Consider the following 18,525-nt stretch of genomic DNA (forward strand, 5'->3'; position numbering starts at 1 on the left):
CAGCAAGCAGAAAACAGGCTTTGGAATTAGAGTTTTAGGGGCTGAAAAGTCACGTAAAAGTGTGATAAAAGAGTCCAGTTCTTTTTTTTTTTTTACTAGATCCCTTAGATCGTGTATTAGTCGGAGTCCCGATGCTTGCACCTAATTATCATTCTTACATTTTGCTTTTACATATAGCAGGGACTAGTCAAATTAACTTCACCATAATTGGGCTGCTGAACACAATTGCCCATGTGTCAATTCTGTCCCAGTCATTTCCATTTTATTTGGCAGCTTGTTATGTAAAGATGCATCTAATGTTACATTTGGTGGAGTTTACATTGGAGAAGGTGTGATGATTTTAGGTTAGTTTTGTAGCCAATATTTTAAGCAAGTTTGCTGGTGGTGTGCAAGTTTGATTGTTATACTGTCCTGATTATAATATCTTAGTTCGTAAATAACTATGCCCCTTGGCGTGATGAAAACCGAGAGAGCAGTGTAAGGCACCAATTGTAAGTGTATTAACGCACAAGTTCTGATTTATTGTTTTATAATTGATTAATTGAGACAACATTATTTGACAAATTAACATTCAAAATGTAGTTTTACTTTACATTCTCAGAAAGTGTCCCAGAAATGAAGACTGCAAATGATGATGAATGGATTATATTAAATATTGATGTCACAAGTTACTACAAAACAAATTATGATGTCAAAAATTGGAACAGCATCGCAAAGAAGCTTGAAGAAGACATTGGGGTAAATGTGTTTATTTTTTTAATAATTACATTTTACAGATTAAGTATTTATGCCCCAAACATCAAATATGGATTTACACACATATACACTTCTAGTTACACACATTCTACAAACACATATACTTGAAGCCAGCAGGGGTGTACAAAGAAATCATGAATTACAAATGGCCTCCCTCCCCCTCTCAAAATATAAAATTCACTGCTCAAAAAAATAAAGGAAACCTTAAAATGCCACATCCTAGATATGACTAAATGAAATATTCCAGTTGCAAATCTTTATTCCTTACATAGTGAGAACAATAAAACATAAAAATGATCAATGTCAATCAAAATTAATATCCCATGGAAGTCTGGATTTGGAATGATACTTTAAATCAAAGTGGAAAATCAAATTACAGGCTGATACAACTTCAGTAGAAATGCCTCAAGACAAGAAAATGATGCTTAGTAGTGTGTGTGTCCTCCAAATGCCTGTAACACGTGCCCTACAACACCTGGGCATGCACCTTATAAGGTTGCGGATGTTCTCCTGAGGGATCTCCTCCCAGACCTAGATCAAAGCATCAGTCAACTCCAGGACAGTCTGTGGTGCAACGTGGCGTTGGTGGATGGAACAAGACATGATGTACCAGATGTGCTCAATTGCATTCAGGTCTGGGGAATGGGCAGGACAGTTCACAGTATGAATGCCTTTATCATGCAGGAACTGCTGACACACTTCAGCCACATGAGGTCTGGCATTGTCATGCATCAGAAGGAACCCAGGGCCCACCGCACCAACATATGGTCTCATAATGGGTGTGAGGATCTCATCCCAGTACCTAATGGCAGTCAGGGTACCTCTGGCTAGCACATGGAGGGCTGTGCAGCCCTCCAAAGATATGCCTCCTCACACCATTACTGACACACTGCCAAACCAGTCATACTGGAGGATGTTGCAAGCAGCAGAATGTTCTCCACGGCGTCTCCAGACTCTGTCACGTCTGTCATGTGTGCTCAGTGTGAACCTGCTTTCATCTTTGAAGAGCAAAGCACGTCAACATGGAATCTGCCAATCTTGGTGTTCTCTGACAAATGCCAATTGCTCTGCAAGATGTTGTAGACATCGGGTTCTCATACCACCCTCAAGAAGTCTGTTTGTGACGGTGTGAGCAGACACATGAATGTTAGTGACCTGTTGAAGGTAATTTTGAAGGGTTCTGGTACTACTCATCCTGTTCCTCTTTGCACAAAAGAGGAGGCAGCGAACCTGCTGCTGGATTGTTGCCCTCCCACATTCCCCTTCAAGTACTGCAGTGCACATACGCCAGGGCTCTTTGATCTTTCCTTAACTCTGAACTCAACATAGCAGAGAAGTACGCCAGAGCTGGGGAGACTGTGGGTATGACATAGGGACATGTCATCCAAACGAAGCAAGAAGGACGGTGGCGATCGTAAGAGGATAGGAGGAATGCTGTATATTACTGCTAAAAGGGGGTGGCCTTACCTCATGTTGGCCAAACCTGGTGACAGGTTCCCTTTAAGTGCTATGTTCACCTTTGTCATATTTTTTTTTAATTTAACAAAAATAAATTGACTTTTAAATTCGTCTTCATTAACAATTTCTTGCTGTATTGTGTCTGGAGTCACTATGCAGATTTATACATCTTTATGGTAATAAAATAAAGTTTAGGGACAATGGATTAACTCTGTGTAGCAGAGATGAGCGGTTTTGGCAAAATTCTTGAAATTACACTGATTTTCATGGGAAATTCGATTCTCACTGAATTTATTCTCCGCAAATTGAATGTTCCATATTATGGTTTGGGGTGTCTCTAGACCCCAAAGGGCATAATAAACAGAAGATGTGGAAAAAAACTAATACCTTTTTGCTCATCTCTCTGGCTGCCCTGCTGCTCACTCTACTTTCAACCGTTGCACACCGCATCTTCGGTGCCTTCACTCCTATTATGGGACTTCTGGATGTGACCAGGCCCGGACGTTCTTTTATCGAGTGAAGACACCAGAGATCAGGCACTTGACCATGGAAATAAGGTGCTGAGGAGCGGACAGCATCAATTAGTAGTCAGTTATCAGGAGAGGTGAGCGGTGAGTTGAGGATTAGCTTGTTTTTGTATTAGTTGCAATTTGCTGGCCTTCTATGATTCAGTAGAATGGCGACCAGCTGACCGCCATTTTACCTAATTCATGCACAACGAATTACAAAAAATTCAGGAGAATAATGATGTTTGTAAAATTGAAGAAGAATTCAATTCCAGCCAAATAATTCTCCCATCTCTACTGTATAGTCTTAAACTACAGTCTTACCAGTTTCTGACTTGGTAACAGACATCGAATTCCTGTAACCTGATCCTTAAGTCCAGGTAAACCCAAAATGGTAAAATATTTAAAATCAAGCTATTTGTACAGTAGTTTCAGGTTTGGTTTCATTTTGGATTCATTGATAAAATTAAATAGAATGTGAAAATGAGTTACCGGTATTCTATTTTACCCCACCATATATTGTCACTGTATCATGAAGACTAAAAATAATGAACATTACTATTCTATTTGTTGCATGTTCTTACATTTTGTTTCATTTGTTTGCAGCCTTTTCCAGTGGTTAATAGGGTGCAGATCATGGATGATGCATTTATACTGGCAAAGTAAGTACAGGAATTGGTGACAGCTTGATTGCTTGGTAAATGTACAACGAAAAAATGTTCTAAGATTGAATTCATACATCAGTTTTTTCATCCATGTGACCGTTTTTATCATCAGTGAGTCATCAGTTTTTCTCATATTAAAAATAAATGATTTCTCATGTTCTTTCTAGCAAACAGTGAGTGAAAACAGACAGCACATGGATGAAACACTTGTGGTATCTGTGTGCTGTTTGTTTGTTTGTTGTCCATTGACCGGAATGGGTGAATTTGGTCTAGAAATTGGACTGAACTTCGACATGTCTCTTTTTTGATACATTAATGACCCATAGAGTAAACTGTGTCCTCGTTCTATGCATAAAAAAACGGATAGCATGAGTATGTGGAAATTGAATGTATGGAGGTTTAACACTAAGAAATCTTTTTATTATACAACGTGTGCGGGTAGAACATAACCCCATGAAAATAAGAGTTGTAAAGCTTTAGAAACAGAACTAAGTTAGTTTATAATTTGCTTTGTTAGAATTTTATTCTGTCAAGTTCTAGAACTGTTTAGCCAAAACCAAAGTTAGTATTCTCTGGTTCACTGTGTATGTTCTTCAACTATATCAATAGTAAAAGAATAAAAACTGAAAATGTAGGCCCCTTAAAAAATAGTGAGGAAAGAATGGTTGTAGATGACAAGGAAAAAGCTAACATATTAAACACCTTCTTCTCCACGGTATTCACGGTGGAAAATGAAATGCTAGGTGAAATCCCAAGAAACAATGAAAACCCTATATTAAGGGTCACCATTCTAACCCAAGAAGAGGTGCGAAACCGGCTAAATAAGATTAAAATAGATAAATCTCCGGGTCCGGATGGCATTCACCCACGAGTACTAAGAGAACTAAGTAATGTAATAGATAAACCATTATTTCTTATTTTTAGGGACTCTATAGCGACAGGGTCTGTTCCGCAGGACTGGCGCATAGCAAATGTGGTGCCAATATTCAAAAAGGGCTCTAAAAGTGAACCTGGAAATTATAGGCCAGTAAGTCTAACCTCTATTGTTGGTAAAATATTTGAAGGGTTTCTGAGGGATGTTATTCTGGATTATCTCAATGAGAATAACTGTTTAACTCCATATCAGCATGGGATTATGAGAAATCGCTCCTGTCAAACCAATCTAATCAGTTTTTATGAAGAGGTAAGCTATAGGCTGGACCACGGTGAGTCATTGGACGTGGTCTATCTCGATTTTTCCAAAGCGTTTGATACCGTGCCGCACAAGAGGTTGGTACACAAAATGAGAATGCTTGGTCTGGGGGAAAATGTGTGTAAATGGGTTAGTAACTGGCTTAGTGATAGAAAGCAGAGGGTGGTTATAAATGGTATAGTCTCTAACTGGGTCGCTGTGACCAGTGGGGTACCGCAGGGGTCAGTATTGGGACCTGTTCTCTTCAACATATTCATTAATGATCTGGTAGAAGGTTTACACAGTAAAATATCGATATTTGCAGATGATACAAAACTATGTAAAGCAGTTAATACAAGAGAAGATAGTATTCTGCTACAGATGGATCTGGATAAGTTGGAAACTTGGGCTGAAAGGTGGCAGATGAGGTTTAACAATGATAAATGTAAGGTTATACACATGGGAAGAAGGAATCAATATCACCATTACACACTGAATGGGAAACCACTGGGTAAATCTGACAGGGAGAAGGACTTGGGGATCCTAGTTAATGATAAACTTACCTGGAGCAGCCAGTGCAGGCAGCAGCTGCCAAGGCAAACAGGATCATGGGGTGCATTAAAAGCGGTCTGGATACACATGATGAGAGCATTATACTGCCTCTGTACAAATCCCTAGTTAGACCGCACATGGAGTACTGTGTCCAGTTTTGGGCACCAGTGCTCAGGAAGGATATAATGGAACTAGAGAGAGTACAAAGGAGGGCAACAAAATTAATAAAGGGGATGGGAGAACTACAATACCCAGATAGATTAGCGAAATTAGGATTATTTAGTCTAGAAAAAAGACGACTGAGGGGCGATCTAATAACCATGTATAAGTATATAAGGGGACAATACAAATATCTCGCTGAGGATCTGTTTATACCAAGGAAGGTGACGGGCACAAGGGGGCATTCTTTGCGTCTGGAGGAGAGAAGGTTTTTCCACCAACATAGAAGAGGATTCTTTACTGTTAGGGCAGTGAGAATCTGGAATTGCTTGCCTGAGGAGGTGGTGATGGCGAACTCAGTCGAGGGGTTCAAGAGAGGCCTGGATGTCTTCCTGGAGCAGAACAATATTGTATCATATAATTATTAGGTTCTGTAGAAGGACGTAGATCTGGGGATTTATTATGATGGAATATAGGCTGAACTGGATGGACAAATGTCTTTTTTCGGCCTTACTAACTATGTTACTATGTTACTATGTTACATCTGTCAGATCCAAGCATTTATAATAATGGGGGATCTTATTTGATAATCGCTGGGCAATGACTTTCTAATGGCTGTTATTTAATAAGCACGGCTTGAAAGTTGTTTCATTGTTGGAGTACATTGTCAAATACAGAAGTCAGCTTTGAGGTGTTTGAGGCAAAATTTAAAATTTCTGAGAGGAGCCCCCAACTCTCACTTGCAATTTACATTGTATTACTGTATTCTTGGGGTTTTTGGGTCCAATCAGGCACCTTTATACCCCTTTTATCTACTTCTTTTTGAAAGCAAGGCAGTTCCTCAGTAGACTAAGATTGCATCTGCTGGTAAATATATTTAGTACCCCAGGAAATTCAAGATCACAATGATTTAGGCTACGTTCAGACTAGCGTTGTGCTAGTGTGCGTCGCGTTAGCGTCGGGCGACGCAGCGGCGACGCACGTGTCATGCGCCCCTATGTTTAACATGGGGGACGCATGCGTTTTTGTTTGTTGCGTTTTGCGACGCGTGCGTCTTTTTTGCCGCTAGCGTCGGACCAAGAAAACGCAACAAGTTGCATTTTTCTTGCGTCCGATTTTCGGCAAAAAACTACGCACGCGTCTCAAAAGGCAGCGTTTTTGCGTGCGTTTTGCCGCGTTTTTCGGTGCGTTGTGCAGCGGCGCACAACGCTAGTCTGAACGTAGCCTTACTTGCATGTTTTAGTATTAGTCATTTTGACTATGCTTTAATTGGTTTGGTGTTATTTTTATTTCTAGTGCTGGTTATATGGAATATGAAACAACTCTCAATTTAACAAGATATTTGGAAAAAGAAACAGAAATCCTGGTGTGGCATAGAGTTCTGAAACACTTAAATAACAATAGAAAATCATTGGTTACATATCACTCCTTTCCACTAATAAAGGTATTAACAATTCTTTATCATACTTATCAGTGCAATTGATTGTTTATTTGACACTAATGAATAATCATTACACTTTTACTATTTGCATGGCTTTGTCATCTAATAACTTTGTACTATAGATGCAAAAGTATTGTGCCAAAATTGGAAATGCACATTCATTTGGCACATACTTCATTTGTACATTTTTTTTTTTAAATGAAGACCAATAATTTAGCTTGATTTCAAAATGTTATCATTATCGGCTGTTGTTCTCAGAAATGCATGACAACTGTGTGTCATCAATCTCAATGGGCTCTGTCCCTACATTCTGTGATTGTGTAATCCAAAGGTGCACAACATTTTTTAGTCCCAAGAGCCACAAAATAATGTAAAGGGGTACTTAAATGAATACATCACCAGAACCACTGTCAGTACATGAATATATCACCAGAACCAAGTTTTGATAAGTTCTGAGAATGAGAAGGATTTGGAGAGTTTCTGCTCCAAAAAGCTCATCATCATATCACCTCCAAATTTTGAGAAGTTTTTTGGTATTAACATAGCCATTTAGCACTTCATGTGACCATTTATAAGTAAATGAATGCAGAATCACAGTCAGAACATGAAGGCAGCACCAGAACCACCATCAGTACATGAATGCATTTCTGCAGCCCCTGTGCCTTTTCTGAAACGAAGTACTGTATCTCAGGCGCTGGGCTAGTCCCTGCGATATGTGCACAAGGTCAGTGCCCTATCTCACCAGTTCAGATCAGTAGTAATGAGCTGGCAACTGAGCACATTGTCAGTGTGTTTTTCAAGACTATCCAGAGTGCAAAGACCAGCACCGCCCCCACAAGTGAAGTTACTAAATTGTAACACAAGCAGGGCATAAAAACACTAAAAACTATTTATATATGTACACCTCCAATGGAGCCATCCATATAAGATGAATTCCTTTACTCTGCTCTCAATACAAATAGCATATGGTGATATGAAGCAAAGCACACAAGCACATTAAAAAATCATGATAAAAGAGTGGCAGAAGAGCATAAAAATAAAATTACAGGAGCCCTAACAAATTTTTAAAGTAACACCATGCATACGGCAAATATACAATGATTCATTATCACTAGGGGGAAATAAAAACTTCAGCAATAGAAGCCAAATTGTTATGGACTGAACTGGGTTGGAGTAGTGCTATTGCAACCACTAGGGGCAGCACCGGCAGGTAGCATAGTCAGGAATAGCCAGAGCTCTGTACACGGGAACAGCAGTATAGTTGAAGAATCAGCATGTTGTGTAGTCAAGAATAGCCAAAGAACTGTCCAGCGACCCAAAATGTTTCCCATGGAAGAGCTGCCACTTGGTGCACCATAGGTGCTGGGTTTGAATCCTGACAGTACTCCCCTCCTTCTAGGATGGTCTCTGGACATCTCAGGCCAGGCTTCTCTGAATTCCTCTGATGAAAGACTACTGTAAGAGTGGGTGCATGGACATTGCACTCTGGCTCCCATGAATTATCTTCTGGTCCCTATCCCATTTCCACTATGCCTACAAAGACTCAGGTGGCAGACCTGCGTATACGCACATGCGGCACGTCTTTATAGACAGCAGCATGTCTATTTATCTTGCGGAGACGCTCAGTCTCCGCAAGATAAATAACAAAGTCTATGTGTAGGATGGGGTGATTCCACCTGTGTTCAATGAACACAGACGGAATCACCGTGCGTACAAAAGGGGGCAGCGCTTTGGGCGGTGCGGGATATCTGCTGCGTCCAAATCGCTGGGATTCCAGACCGTGGACACATACCCTAAATCTTTTAGAGTCCAGAATTTTATCCACAATGTACTCTTCTTCACCATGGACTTTTTCTGGTGGAGGAGGTGGGTGATATCTTCCTGGAAACAGGTTCTCCCTGAATGGTTTGAGAATAGATACATGGAACACAGTGCAAATTTTCATGCTGTTAGGAAGTTTTAAATGGAAAGCAATTTGGTTTATTTGTGCAGAAATTTGAAAAGATCCTATTAATTTTTGACCCAATTTAGAAGATGAAATACACGTTTTTAGATTTTATGTGGATAGCCACACCGACCTGAAGGGTAAGAAGGGGCTTTGCGATGTTTATCTGCTGTTTTATTTTATAATCTTGTTTTGTCCTTTGTAACATCTCGTTTAGTTATTTCTGAATTTTCTGCAACAGCAGGAACCAAAATTTTAAATGGAAGATTAGGAATGAATAAATACTGGATGCAAGTCCTACTTAGCAAAAAATGGACTTTGGGATGTAGAACTGTGTTTGAAGTTATTGTTGGAGTTATTATAGGCAAATTCTGCAGTTGACCTGGTTTGGAGTAGTGGTATTGCAACCACTAGGGGCAAGTCCCGGCAGGTAGTGTAGTCAGGAATAGCCAGAGGTCGCTACACTGCAAGACCAATATCTCTGAAGGATCAGCAGGTTGAGTAGTCAGTAATAGCCAGAGGTCGATACATGATTTCAGCAGCATAGTCTTTGTTGAAGCAGCAGGCGAAAGGAGAGCTTGACTAAAGGCAGAGAGGTCAATAATTTCACAAGGAAGGGAGTACAATGCCAGCTTTAAATAGGGTGTTCAATCAGGAGATTTACAAGGTGGAGCCAATCAAGAACTTACTGGGTGGAACCAATCAGAAATTACATAGATACTTGTATCTGAGTTAGCAAAGAACTGTCCAGACAGCTGAAATAGCTCAAAGGGTAAAGCTGCTGCCTGGTGCACCAGAAGTGCTGGGTTCGAAATCCTGACACAAATAAAGCTCAGGGTAGAATCAATAGTGTTATCAATAAAGAAACGGTGCTTTAAAAAAGACATAACTAATTGGAGAGTTAAAGGGGCATTGCCATCTCTAAGATCCTATCCCAATATGTTCAGTGGGGGAAAAAAAAGTATTTTGTCAGCCACCAATTGTGCAAGTTCACACACTTAAAAAGATGAGAGAGGCCTGTAATTGACATCATAGGTAGACCAAAAATATGAGAGTCAAAATTAGAAAACAAATCCAGAAAATCACATTGTCTGATTTAGCAAGATTTATTTTGCAAATTATGGTGGAAAATAAGTATTTGGTCACCTAAAAACATGCAAGATTTCTGGCTCTCGTAGACCTATAACTTCATCTTTAAGAGGATCCTCTGTCCTCCACTCATTACATGTAGTAATGGCACCTGTTTGAACTTGTTATTAGTATAAAATACACCTGTCCACAACCTCAAACAGTCATACTCCAAACTCCACTATGGTGAAGACCAAAGAGCTGTAGCAAAAATTGTAGCACTGCACCAGGCTGGGAAGAGTGAATTTTCAATAGGCAAGCAGCTTGGCGTGATGAAATCAACTGTGGGAGCAATAATAAGAAAATGGAAGACATACAAGACCACTGATAATCTCCCTCGATCTGGGGCTCCATGCAAGATCTCACCCCGTGGGGTCAAAAGGATCACAAGAACGGTGAGCAAAAATCCCAGAACCACATGGGGGGGATCTAGTGAATGACCTGCATAGAGCTGGGACCACTGTAACAAAGGCTACCATCAGTAACACACTACGTCAGGGGTTCGGATCCTGCAGTGCCAGACATGTCCCCCTGCATAAGCCAGTACATGTCCGAGGCAGTCTGAAGTTTGCAAGAGAGCATTTGGATTATCCAGAAGAGTATTGGGAGAATGTCATATGGTCTGATGAAACCAAAGTAGAACTGTTTGGTAGAAATAAAACTTATCGTGTTTGGAGGAGACAGAATGCTGAGTTGCAGCCAAAGAACACCATTCCTACTGTGAAGCATGCGGGTGGCAACATCATGCTTAGGGGCTGTTATTCTGCAAAGGGACCAGGATGACTGATCCGTGTACATGAAAGAATGAATGGGGCCATGTATCGTGTTATTTTGAGTGCAAAACTCCTTCCATCAGCAAGGGCATTGAAGATGAAACTTGGATGGGCCTTTCAGCATGATAATGATCCCAAGCACACCACCAGGTCAATGAAATAGTGGCTTCGTAAGAAGAATATGAAGGTCCTGGAGTGGCATAACCAGTCTCCGGATTACAACCCCATAGAAAACCTTTGGAGGCCCCAAACATCACTGCTCTAGAGGAGATCTGCATGGAGGAATGGACCAACATACCACCAACAGTGTGTGCCAGCCTTGTGAAGACTTACAGAAAACGTTTGACCTGTCATTGTCAACAAAGGATATATAAGAAAATACTGAGATGAACTTTTGTTAATGACCAAATACTTATTTTCCACCATAATTTGCAAAATAAATCTTGCTAAATCAGACAAGGTGATTTTCTGGATTTGTTTTCCCATTTTGACTCTCATAGTTGTGGTCTACCTATGATGTCAATTAAAGGCTTCTCTTATCTTTTTAAGTGGGAGAACTTGCACAGTTGGTGGCTGACTAAGTACTTTTTCCCCAGTAAGTAAGTGTAATAATAATAATATTAGCAAATACGTCCATTTAGAAATGTAGTATAGTTTCTCTGATTTGCTATGTTTCTTTCCTCATGTGCAGGCATTGCAGGACCTTAGGTAGCCATGGATATGACCACGGATATAGTGACAGTTAGTTATCTAGCGGTCATGAACCAAGGATACTTAAGGTCCTGCAATGCCTTCAAATGAAGAATGAGAATAGTGAATCAGAAAAACTATACTCCATTTTTAATTGAATGTATTTGCCAATATTATTAGTATTACACCTGCTACATATTGGGATAGGATCTTGGAGATGGGAGTACCTGTTTAACTCATGTTAGGGGAAAACTAAAACCTCACATGTATTGCCGTTCTTGTGTGCATCATTCATGTAAGTGGCTTCCTTACCCGTAAGGAAGTTGCTTATAAGTACAATGATACAGGTGGGGCTTCAGTTCTTCTATTATTGGTGATGTGACTATTCTTAAACTGTTTATCTTTATGATAATGCTGCAAAGAGATTGGGTAATTTTTCAAAAGTGAAAAAGAAGTTACAAATTTGGGATACTGTTATTAGTTGGGCCCGTTTCTCCTATTCTATTTCTTTTCCTCACTTACAGGGAGTTTGTTTCAGTAGGTTTTGGGCCGATATTTATTGTGATGTAACATACTGTTTGTCATTTTTTTTCAAGCAAAATAAAAACTAAAAGTAAAACAAATGGCAACGAAAACCTAACCAGAGAGGGAACTCAACAAGGTCTCCTACAAATACATGTGAAAATGTATTTTCCCCATTTTTGACGTTTGTAGGCGATTTAGTAGGAGTGATTGTACCCAAATGTTAAGGCCCCCATACAAATTTAATGCGATCGATAAGCCAACATTTGCCTCACGCAATTCCCTAAAACAACGCTACACTTGAGCACTGCTTTGTTCGCTATGATAGAGCCACTGCTTTGGCAGAAGCTAATTTCAGTGAGGAACAAAAAAAATCAGCTGGTGACATTCTAATGTGCCAAAATCATCTGTCAGTGGAAAGAGAGAAGGTCCCATACACATTAGACTGTCAGATGATGCCACCGATATTGGCACGTTTGGATAATTATAATGTCAGATGATTCCGCCAATATTGGCATCTTTGGATGATTATAATGTTGAATGATTTTGTCGATATTGGCGGGTTTCGATGACTTTACTGTAACGTGTGTCTGGGCCTTTAATCTTCGAGCATACAATTTCTAATCCACTAACATGACATAATATTGGTTTTAATACGCATTTTCATTGTCATATATGTAAAGAAATGGCAGTTGCTCACGCGTATTCCTTTTCCATAGAAATATATTTTGAAAAGAATGAACCCAATATTTCAACACTATGGAAGTATTGTTCGCAGAGATTTTGATGAAACTGCTGATGATATTTTTGTTCAGTAAGTACTTTACAATATTGATATACTTCATTTACTGTGAGCAAACTCAATCACCAAAAAACAGGGAGTAAAAAAATCCATAAAAAATGTATTATTATTTTATTCAAAAGGATTACAAAGCAGTTATATAAAGAAATACATGTATACATACATAGATAAGGTCAATAGAAAGGCTCAGGTGGTATAAAACTAGCTCATCCATGAATGACATATAAAGGGTATGTGATTTACACCAAGAGCAAGTGTGTATTTATAGAAAAATGCTATTCGTAAAGTGCCAGTGCTTAAATCTTTCATTAGATCCTAACAACGTGCGTTATATCACTCCGTAGAAGCTACTAATCTGAGGCATCTTAAGGCTATGTGCACACGTTGCGGTTTTTACCGCGGAACCGCGGCGATTTTGCCGCTGCGGGTCCGCAGCAGTTTCCATTGCATTTACAGTAACCTGTAAACCCTATGGAAACCGCAAACCGCTGTGCACATGCTGTGGGAAAAACCGCGCAGAAACGCAGCGGTTTATAACCCGCAGCATGTCACTTCTTTGTGCAGAATCGCAGCGATTCTGCACCCATAGAAATGCATTGATCCGCTTACTTCCCGCATGGGGCTGTGCACACCATGCGGGAAGTAAGCGGATAATGTGCGGGTTATACCCGGGGTGGAGGAGAGGAGACTCTCCTCCAAGCCCCGGGAACCATATTTGTGGTAAAAAAAAGAATTAAAATAAAAAGTCATGATATACTCACCTCTGAAGTCTCAGCGCTGCACGCGGCCGTCCGGTCTCAGGTTTGCTATGCGACCAGGACCTGCGGTGACGTCGCGGTCACATGACCGTGACATCACGAAGGTCCTTCTCGCACAGCATCTTTGGAACCGGACCGCCGCCTGCAGCGCCGAGGAGATCGGGACGTCAGAGGGTGAGTATATCATTATTTTTTTATTTTTAACATTACTATTGATGCTGCATATTGCTGCATATGCAGCATCAATAGTAGGGGTAAAATCCCGCAGCAGAACCCGCAGGACAAAACGTGATAAATCTGCAGGGATAACCGCAGCGGGTTTGCCCTGCAGATTTATCAAATCCGCTGCGGGAAAACCCGCAGGGACCCGACGCAACATGTGAACATAAAGAGCACGATTACTGTTCCAAGGCAGGTTTCCGCTGGTACAACAATGCATGAAGTCAGAGTAAAGAATAATTAATCAAGGTTATTGCGCATATTTACCACCTGGATGAGCTAGTCAGCAGCCCCAACGCGCGTTTCATGTGGGCTTCCTCGAGGAGCTGAGAGAACCCTATGCCATTAGCTTATAAACCCTCAGTCACATTTATTCTGACACCTTAACAAGGCTGAGTGTGTGGGACGCTTGAGATACCATTTCTGTGGCTCTCTACGTGCCATTACTAATGAAGTGATTTCATCAGATAGCTTAAACTCAACTGCAGGAGGTATGTTTCTAGAAGATTCTAGAATAAGGTTTATTTTCCACATGAAATCTTGTAGCTATACACAATTACAGTAGGTAAAAACAACTTATTCTGAACCAGAGATGCACACACATGTGCTTCTTAACATGGGCGACATATCGATTGAGGAAAAAGAAGGGGTTGGGTTACTGACATGAGAGTTACATCGAAATCATGTGGAGAGAGGGAGGGCAAATTCTAAAAGGGCAAACCCTATTACAAGGCAGCATAAAAACAACACCATGATAATACAATACTGTCTGTATGATTCCTAAATCATGGGACATGACAGAACTCACAGGATTTAGGCTACACGTGACTACAAACTATTGCAACACTTCATACAGAAATGTACTTTTCTTGGATAAGTGAGCATGCTTTGTGAAACAAAGGTAATGTAACAGATGCAGTCATTCACTTGATAGAAGCTATCAATCAGTGACTCGGGGACTGACTATTGTAGATCGCATGATTATAGGATTTCATGTCTAGATTATATTTTTGCAGCAGATTATACTTGTCTGGAAAGACAATGGTTCTGCAAAAAATTCTCAAATCTAATTGTATGAGAGAAAGCCTGCAGTACATTGGTCACTATACAATGTATGGAGGTGTGCCAGTTTTGGAGTGCGGCAGTACCGTTAATCAGCTGATCGGTAGAGTTACTTTATCCTCATTCATTTTGGGTAGAGTTGCTCGAATTGGCTGGCAGTTGCGATTCAGTACAACATTAGGTAGAGCTCATATGCGGGTGTACATACTTGACCTGCTATTGAAATTGTAATTTTCTTACTTTATTTTTATTTATGTTTTATTTTTTCTTAAGTACAGGAATAAATGAAATCTTCAAGACTGCCTGTTTTCTTGGTTTAAAAAATTGTCTAGATCTGGCAAGTGACCTCTATGCAAAATGGATGGCAAACACGTCCACTAATGAGTAAGTTACATACTTTGTATGCATGTACAGAGCTATAAAAGTGCACCCGTTAAAGAGAAATTGTCAGCTGATTTTTACTGTCCGAACTATGTTCTTCACGAATAAAACACTGTCTGCATTATTGCAGCCATGTTTTTTCTCTGAAGTGTTGGGGTTTTTCACAGAAAACATACCTTTAGAAGCTGACTATGCTTCTCAGATGACTAGTCTAAGGCAGTTCCCCAGGGGCAGCTTCTTCCCGCTCTACTCCCCTATGCTAACAGGTATCTCACTAGGTTTTTGAGACCTGTCAGTTTAGGGGAACAGGCAGGGAGAAGCCATCTAATACCTGTCGCATAGTCCAGCCGAAACGAATAGTCCCTGTCCTGCTTTTCAATAGTGTGTTTTTTGAAACGCCGCACCAAATCAGAGTGAAATATTCGCTGCTGCAATGCTACCCATTGTTCGGGCAGTGTGAATCAGCCGACAGAATCCCAATAAAATGCTTGGACCCTTTCCGGTACTTCTAGGTGTCTGATTGATTACAGAAGCATGGAGAGATTTCTCATTGGAGTAACAGAATAGCTCTGTTCATTGGGCACCCAATGGAAAAACTACATGAGGGCCCAAAGTCCCCTACCTCTCCACAGTACAGCGCCGTGATTTAGCTATATAGCCATTATACAATAAGCATGAAGACTAATACAAAGCATTTCTAACGCCATACCTTAAAGTGTCTAATATAAAAAGATTGCCAACTAGACAATAGTTTCTCCAATTTAGAAAAAACATGGACAGTATTAGGACATCTCTGCTTTATATGAACTAAAAAAAAGCACACCAGAATTAAACCATCTGAACAACTTGTGTGAAAATATATAATGGTGATCATTAGGGTTGAGCGACCTTCACTTTTATAGGATCGGGTCGGGTTTCACGAAACCTGACTTTTGGAAAAGTCGGGTCGAGTGAAATCGGCCGATCCTATAAAAAAGTCGGGGTCAGGGTCGGCCGAAACTCGAAACCCAATGCAGTGCATTGGGTTTCCATGGTTCCCAGGGTCTGAAGGAGCGGAAACTCTCCTTCAGGCCCTGGGATCCATATTTAAGTGTAAAATATAGAATTAAAATAAAAAATATCCTTATACTTACCCTCTGACGCGCCCTGGTACTAACCGGGAACCTTCCTTCCTTAGAATCAGCCTTCCAGGACCTTCGGTGACGTCGCGGGTGACGTCGCGGCTTGTGATTGGCCGCGTGAGTGGTCACATGGGCGGCCGCGCGGCCAATCACAAGCCGCGACGTCACCGCGACGTCACGGCAAGGTCCTAGAAGCGCGGATTCGAAGGAGGAAGGCTGCCGGTTAGTACCAGGGCGCGTCAGAGGGTAAGTATTGCAATATTTTTTATTTTAATTCTATATTTTACACTTTAATCTGAATTCCGATACCAATTCCCGATATCTTAAACATATCGGGAATCGGGATCGGAATTCCGATTCCAGATTCAAAAGATCGCCGACTTCATGGCCGACCCCCCACTGGGGTCGGGTCGGGTTTCATGAAACCCGACCTTGCCAAAAGTCGGCGACTTTTGAACAATTTCGACCCGTTTCGCTCAACCCTAGTGATCATTAAAGGGTTTTCTCGCCTCACCAACTCCTTCCATATGTCTGGTTATTGCATATGGATGTAATAAACCGTGTCTTCAAGGTTTCTTGTTCCTTTAACTCCTCTGTGTTCCACTCTGTTGTTTGGTGAGTGCATGTTGTATGATTGTTGTTTTCATTTATCCCTGTCTGTCTTTCCTTGTTCGTCTTGACCTGTGTCCAGTTCACATGCCTGACAACAGAGAATGAATAGGGTCAGAATGTCAGAATGCCAGTCATGAACGCCGCTAGAATAGTTGATAACAATGTGCCCTGCAATATTGATAATAGTGAATGCTACAAAATCTGCGTGTAACAACCCTGCCTGCATCACTGCATGGCCTCCCATCCCCCACCTGCCTGATACATCAACTAACTCACTCCGGGCCATGCTGTGAGTTCTGTCTGCTGTTGACTCCATGCTGTGTGTCGTCTGCCTGCTCTGTGCAAGCTTCCTGGCTGTGTGCATAGGAGGCGGCGCTGGCAATTCCAGATTATTTTTGAGACTGTGTGCATCTTCCTAAGGTGTCCCTGGCCAATTGCCTAGAGGCCTCTGATACTTAAAGCATCCCTACCCATTGGAGGATGCCTGAGCAAACTATTTCCCTCAGTTAGTGTTTTGCTGCTGAGCTGTCAGGTCCTGTCCTGTCTCAGCGACCCAGTGGGGGGCTTGATACCCTGGTCTGAATCCTTGACTCTGTGTCTTGTCCTGTTCCTGATCCTGTCTGTACTCTGGTCTATATATGTTCCTGTTGTTTCCTTATCTGTTTGCCTATCCTTCTCAGCTGTGCATACCCTTGTGTGCATTCCTTTCTGCTTGGGTCGCCTCAACCTGTGGCTCTGCGCCTCTCTGCTCTGCTCACCGCAAACCCGCAGCTCTGCTCTGTTCTGCTCTGCTGTGTACTCTGCGGCTCTGCCCTGCTCGCCGCAACCCATAGTTCTGCACCTCTTTGCTCTGCTCGCCGTAACCTGTGGCTCTGCACCTCTCTGCTCTGCTCGCTGCAAACTATCGCTCTGCACCTCTCTGCTCTGCTCTCCGCAACTAGTTGCTCTGCACCTCTCTGCACTGCTTGCCGCAATCTGTAGCTCTGCGCCTCTCTGCTCTGCTCGCAGCAACCTGTGGCTCTGTTCCTTCCGGCTCTTGGCTCTGCTTCCAGCGGTCCTGCTCTTGGCTCTGCCTCCAGCGGTTCAGCTCTTGGCTCCACCTCTAGTGGTTCTGCTCTTGGCTCCGCCTCCTACATTCCTGCTCTTAGCTCTGCCTTCTGCGTCCCTGCTCTTAGCTCTGCCTTCTGCGTCCCTGCTCTTAGCTCCACCTCCTGTGGTTCTGCTTTGTATCCCCTCCTTACGGTCCTGATCTATTTCCGTTCTGCCACCTGTGGGTCAGGTTCGTACCTGTTCCCATATACCCTCCTGTCTGAACAGGTCCCTACCTGTTTTCATATACCTGCCTGTATTCCGGTTTTTACCTAGTCAGGAAAAACGAAGACTAAGGGGTGATCTTATGTTAATGTATAAATATATGAGGGGACAGTACAAAGACCTTTCTGATGATCTTTTTAATCATAGACCTGAGACAGGGACAAGGGGGCATCCTCTACGTCTGGAAAAAAGAAGGTTTAAGCATAATAACAGACGCGGATTCTTTACTGTAAGAGCAGTGAGACTATGGAATATGATGTTGTAATGAGTGATTCATTACTTAAATTTAAGAGGGGACTGGATGCCTTTCTTGAAAAGTATAATGTTACAGGGTATGTACACTAGATTGTTTGTTAGGGTGTTGATCCAGGGAACTAGTATGATTGCCGTATGTGGAGTCGGGAAGGAATTTTTTTCCCCAATGTGGAGCTGCTTACTCTTTGCCACATGGGATTTTTTTGCCTTCCTCTGGATCAACATGTTATGGCAT

The 18,525-nt window shown here is 41.5% G+C and overlaps 1 protein-coding gene across 2 annotated transcripts in view; it reads left to right on the forward strand.

Annotated features, from left to right (window-relative positions):
• Window positions 1-18,525, forward strand: part of LVRN (laeverin) — a 200,058-nt gene that overhangs the window by 118,998 nt on the left and 62,535 nt on the right. For both annotated transcript variants that reach the window (XM_069753189.1, XM_069753199.1), the window contains exons 12-16: window positions 602-738; window positions 3,327-3,382; window positions 6,564-6,711; window positions 12,486-12,580; window positions 14,881-14,991. In XM_069753189.1, coding sequence (XP_069609290.1) covers window positions 602-738; window positions 3,327-3,382; window positions 6,564-6,711; window positions 12,486-12,580; window positions 14,881-14,991 — 547 coding nt within the window. The remainder of the gene's footprint in view (window positions 1-601; window positions 739-3,326; window positions 3,383-6,563; window positions 6,712-12,485; window positions 12,581-14,880; window positions 14,992-18,525) is intronic.

The sequence above is a fragment of the Ranitomeya imitator genome, chromosome 1 (assembly GCF_032444005.1).
Source record: "Ranitomeya imitator isolate aRanImi1 chromosome 1, aRanImi1.pri, whole genome shotgun sequence".
Lineage (NCBI taxonomy): Eukaryota > Metazoa > Chordata > Amphibia > Anura > Dendrobatidae > Ranitomeya > Ranitomeya imitator.